Consider the following 5,035-nt stretch of genomic DNA (forward strand, 5'->3'; position numbering starts at 1 on the left):
TTTTTATATAATTCTTAAATACAATAAGTTTTTTTAATGCATTTTAAATAATATTTGCTTAAATTATTATGTACATGATATGAAACTAATAATAAATTATTTATTAAAAAAACTCAATATAAATTGTCTTTCTTATTTTTATAATTTTTAAATATATTTCATGCATAATTTTATAACATTTATGATTTTTTTATCTTCCAGTCACATATAAAATATAAACATATTATTTTGTTAATTGGTTGTAACAATCAAAAAAATGTTTTTTTAATAGAAGCAATTATTTCGATTAAAAAACCTTGTGTTTGCTAACATAAATAAGAGATTTATTAATAGGAAAATTTATATTGGTAAAAAATAATCAAAACATCTATGTTTTTAGATTTAATAACAATTCCCCAAAAAAACTTTCCAACTAGTAATCCCTGTATGCTACAGTGAACCTTTTATTTGTTCATATAATTGCCACAGCAGAATGCCAATGGCAGTGTCTCTAACCAAGCTCTTAACAAGACCAGCAACAAAGCCATTAGACCCATCATCACCTGATGACCTCCTTCCTGCGAGGTCTCGAAACCGCAGGTTTCCCTGATCTGATATCAATGCATATATTACACCATTCATATGACCTTTTCCTATCACCCCCACCACTCTTTTGCCGTTGTTCACAGCTTTGCTTCGTTTTAGAGACCATGCAAGATACTAAACAAACACCAAAATGTCACTTCGTGAGAAGGCTAATCATATGGCCACAATGGAAATCAAGAATGGAACGTTTCTCCTACGTTATGCATGAAATTGAAGCCTAAGATCAGGAACTTTTGAGTTGTTTTTCAGCCGGAAAATGCTTACAGTGTCTCGTTCGTGTATGAGAGGCTGCAGGAGTGATGGATATGAAAAGCTGAGCTGCTCGTAGAGCTGAAAGGTTCTATCATCTGTGCTTGATGCCTGCAATGGAGGATAGAAACAGGAAAGTGATGCTATATCTAAGCATTTGTATGAAATTACTCACATTTTCAGAATGCGGCAAGGCTTGGATTTCACAGACAGGGTCCACTTAAAACATTGGGAGAGGAAAGAAATGTTAGCTGCTCTAAGAAAGGAGACAAAATCATGAAGGGAATAGAAATTGTAGTTCTGCATATATGGCAGGAAATTCCTTACAGCACGGTTCCAGCCTTCTGGTTATTGAGCAACAGGACAGGCTAAAACTAGTGGCAGAACAGAACCGAATACATGAAAAAATTGTGGTTGATCATTTAGATTTCTATTGCTTATGTATCGTCAATAACAAAATCTGAACAGGAATTTCAGCAGATATAGGGAAACATAGAAATAACATTATTACAAATATAGTAGTAGAAGTAAAAAAACCTTGAAATTGTTCTTAGATATATCAGATGATGAGGTAATTCCGCGAACAACTGCAATCACTAAACTCAGCTTCTCCCTCCATTTCAGAGAATTCCAAGCCCTTTCAAGCTGCGACAACCAAAAAAACATAAAGAAATGAACAATTTATATGTTTATTTAACACATTACAACAGATACAAGTTGATATTCCACTAAACAAAGGCCACAAGAATCAAGCTCACGAATCGAAATGTGCATACAGTTATTTCAATTGGCCTGTCCCCCAAGACTATTTGAGCACCGATTTCTTCAGCCACTTTTCGAGCAGCTCGGAACTGCAATTGGTAAGAAACTTCATAACTTGAGATTCAACAGTTTTCCAGTTCTGCAAGTTTGCACATAATAGTTAATCATGTTCAACTACCTCGTCTCCGAAAGGCCGGTTGACATCAGAAGAAATCTTTGATGAGAAAAGCGCTAAAAGTAGACGCAATGCTAAAGCTGTTTGACCTCCTGTAATGGGCATAAACATCAAGTAATTTATCTTCACAGGCAAACAATATAAACCAAACTAGTTCTAATTAATTCTTACCCAAGTTTATGCTACGGCCGACAGCTCCAAAAAAGCCAGTGCCACTCAAAGAGAACATGCTTGATCTTAATTGTTGGCCATCCGCACCTTCATCGGAAATGTACATGATTCCAGCTCTGCAAATGAACTCTGCAATAAGTGAAATTACAATATTGTTTGATGATAAATAACTCCATAAAGATATCCACAGCTTGGAAACATTGCTATCAAGATATTTCCATAAAAAAACATAAATTTAACTCCAAGAAAAAGAAAAAAAAACTTGCCTGCTTCTACATAGCTCAACTACTATATTATCAGGCTTAACAGCCCTGACCACTCTCTCCACTTCAGCAGCAGATTGACTAGAAATATGAGTAGTCCCAACCAACCATATTGCTTCTGGCTCAACAAACTCAGTCCTCCAGGAAGGTACAGGACCAAAAAGTTTCTTCTCAATCAACAGCAAGGTGCCATCATTAGCCAAGTCAAGCAATTCAGGGTAGGTTCTTGAAATTGTGGCTCTAGATTCCTGCAAAATCTCTGACCTGAAATCAAAGTCTGGTGGTGGAGGTTTGATTGAAACCTTTAAGGGTTTGGTAGGTTTTGTTGTGAGGATATGTGGGTTATTAGAGAAGATAGGGAATGGGATTTTTAGCAGAGTTTCCATGGATTCAGGAAGTGGCAAAAGCTATGTAGATCCGTGCTTCAGTTCATGTGCTCATGGTTTGGATAAGGTAACTTACTTTAACGGTCACTAAAGGTTGGAGTGTTTTTGGGCAAACCTCATTAAAGGCCTCAAATTTGAAGGGCAGTCTCGTTTACTTCCTAATCTATTTTTCATCTCAATTAAGTTCTCTACGTATCAATGAATTTTCAATCAATTACTTTCTTCATTTTTTATTAACAAAATTAATATGTAGTTACTTCAAATTCATATGATTTTTCCATAAAAAACCAGCAAATTATCTAAGATACATGTTTTAAATAACATAAAATTCACTTGATGGACCAAACTATATAAAGAAATACAAAGCCGTTATGTTTTTTTTTATATAGCTTGTTCTATCATATTTAAATTCATAAGTTCTTAATGAAATAAAGAAAAATCACATGATTTTTATACCATCATTTTTATAAGACTACTTAACTGTCATGTTAAACTAATACAAAGTTTTGATTGAAAATTTATTAATAATATGTAAAAGATATATTCAAGAATAAAAATAAATTTAAAATTTAATTGAAATTACTCATAAATGAGATATTTTTTAAGGTTTTTCATTTTTTTCAAAATAAAAAATAGCATATACAACACATAATAACTATCATAGTTATAAAAATCTATCAGAAGAAAGCTTAAATCATAAGCTAAGCTGGGAGTATCAACTTGAAATGATTCTATTTTTTTTAAAGAATCAAAATAATATTATTTAAAAAAAAGATAAATGAATTAGTGATCTAATTTTAAATAAATTTTATTTTGATCAATTAAGTTATTAGGCAACTCAAGTTTGTTGATATGATCAAACCTTGTTTTTTCTCTATTTTTTTAACCTAAACTGATTGAAGTCTTAAGCCGGTCTAATCTCGAACAATATATATTGAACTAATTCAAGTTTTATAACTAAAATATCTATATTTTCATTTACAAGAATTACAATTAGGTTTTATAGACAAATGTTCATTCTAATCTTTCATGAAAAAAAAGGGGGGGAGCCTAATAGATCCTTTTTTTTCTATTTTATATACACATCATCAAATTATTATATTTCATTACAAATATAAATTTAAATTAATACATGGATATTAATTAAAAAAACTAGTTCCAATCCTAAACCTAGAAAGGACCCAAAACCAGTGTAGTGGGCTTATGGCCCAACTCAAAAAACTTTGCAAACTTTGAGGCCCAAATAGTTGACCAATATAGTTACGAGACTAGAGGAGGCAGGACCTCTCTCTCTACTTTCAACTCTATAAAGTTTTGTTATATGATAAGAGACTTGTTTATATCTCGAGATAAAAAAAAATTAAAAAAATTAAAAACATTCGAGGACATGTATACATGTATTTTTTATTTTAAGATGATAAAAAATCATTTTAAAATTATTTTAAAGATAAATTTAATTTATATATATTTCTATCCCCATTCCTTCAATCAAATATATTTTCTTGCCTTTTGTATTTATTTCACGTATCTTAAAACATTAACCAAACTTAATCTAACTGCTTTGGTTTTTCAGACTAAATGTATTTTAAAAATCATTTCCAAACACATAGCTATAGCTATTGTATTAATATGAATCCTAAATAATTTCTAAGTATGAGTTTGCTAAAACATTAAAAGGAAAATTCTGAGTGAAGATCTAAACTAGAGGTTCCTATAAAGAAAGTACGTTGAGATTTAAAGTATAATATCAAGCAGATTTGAGTCAAAACCATGGATTTAGATTTAAAGTGTAATTTGTTGAGATCCTTTGGTGCTCAAACTCAAATTTGTTTCTCAAACCATCCAATTTTTTAATTAAGATGCATGCATTTGTCAACTTAATACTACAAGTTTTATTGTTAATTTTTTAATTTTTAATTTCTTGGGGGCCCAATCAATCGAATCTGATTAAGAATCCTAATTTGACCAATTAATACATCCTTTTAAATGGGCTTAATGTGAATGCCGCCGTAACCATTGACTCTTTTCCGTTGTTGCATTCAAAGCCGTCTTCAAAAACTTCACGAATAGAGGAAAAAATCTAGCAGACCGGCGCAGCAAAAAGAACATTGCATCATCGAACATTGTAAGAGAAATAACTTTTGATGATAAAGTTTTGAGGAAAAAAGCTATAAAATTTGACTTAATGTCAAGAATTCTCCATTGATCAAGGATGAACAAGCTTAAGAAAGTCATGGTCGGCAAGATCACACCCTTTTTGGGTTAGTCATCTACTCTTAGTTCCATCTCATGAATTTTACCCCTCTACTCTCTACTATGTGCTTATGTGATCCTCATGCTAAGTGCTCTCAGAAACCTATGTGCTAGATCTTACCTTATATTCTTTCAAATCAAGATTCCCAATGTTCTTTTGTCTTAATTTCCAGATATCGTATTTTTTTTTT

The 5,035-nt window shown here is 31.6% G+C and overlaps 1 protein-coding gene across 2 annotated transcripts; it reads right to left on the minus strand.

Moving 5' to 3' along the window:
- Positions 1-320: 320 nt before the first annotated feature.
- On the minus strand, positions 321-2,674 carry LOC105129606 (TraB family protein). 2 transcript variants are annotated; one of them, XM_011031732.1, is made up of 7 exons: positions 2,209-2,674; positions 1,943-2,058; positions 1,775-1,863; positions 1,611-1,685; positions 1,372-1,479; positions 850-945; positions 321-699 (listed from the first exon to the last, which is right to left on the minus strand). In XM_011031732.1, the coding sequence occupies exons 1-7, from the start codon at positions 2,589-2,591 to the stop codon at positions 430-432; spliced, it is 1,137 nt and encodes a 378-aa protein (XP_011030034.1). In that variant the 5' UTR covers positions 2,592-2,674; the 3' UTR covers positions 321-429. The 2 variants fall into 2 exon arrangements, with proteins under 2 accessions (XP_011030034.1, XP_011030035.1); XM_011031733.1 differs by having other exon boundaries at positions 1,943-2,071; positions 2,209-2,333.
- Between the last annotated feature and the right edge of the window lie 2,361 nt (positions 2,675-5,035).

Source organism: Populus euphratica, unplaced genomic scaffold, assembly GCF_000495115.2.
Source record: "Populus euphratica unplaced genomic scaffold, PopEup_1.0 scaffold16.1, whole genome shotgun sequence".
Taxonomy (NCBI): domain Eukaryota; kingdom Viridiplantae; phylum Streptophyta; class Magnoliopsida; order Malpighiales; family Salicaceae; genus Populus; species Populus euphratica.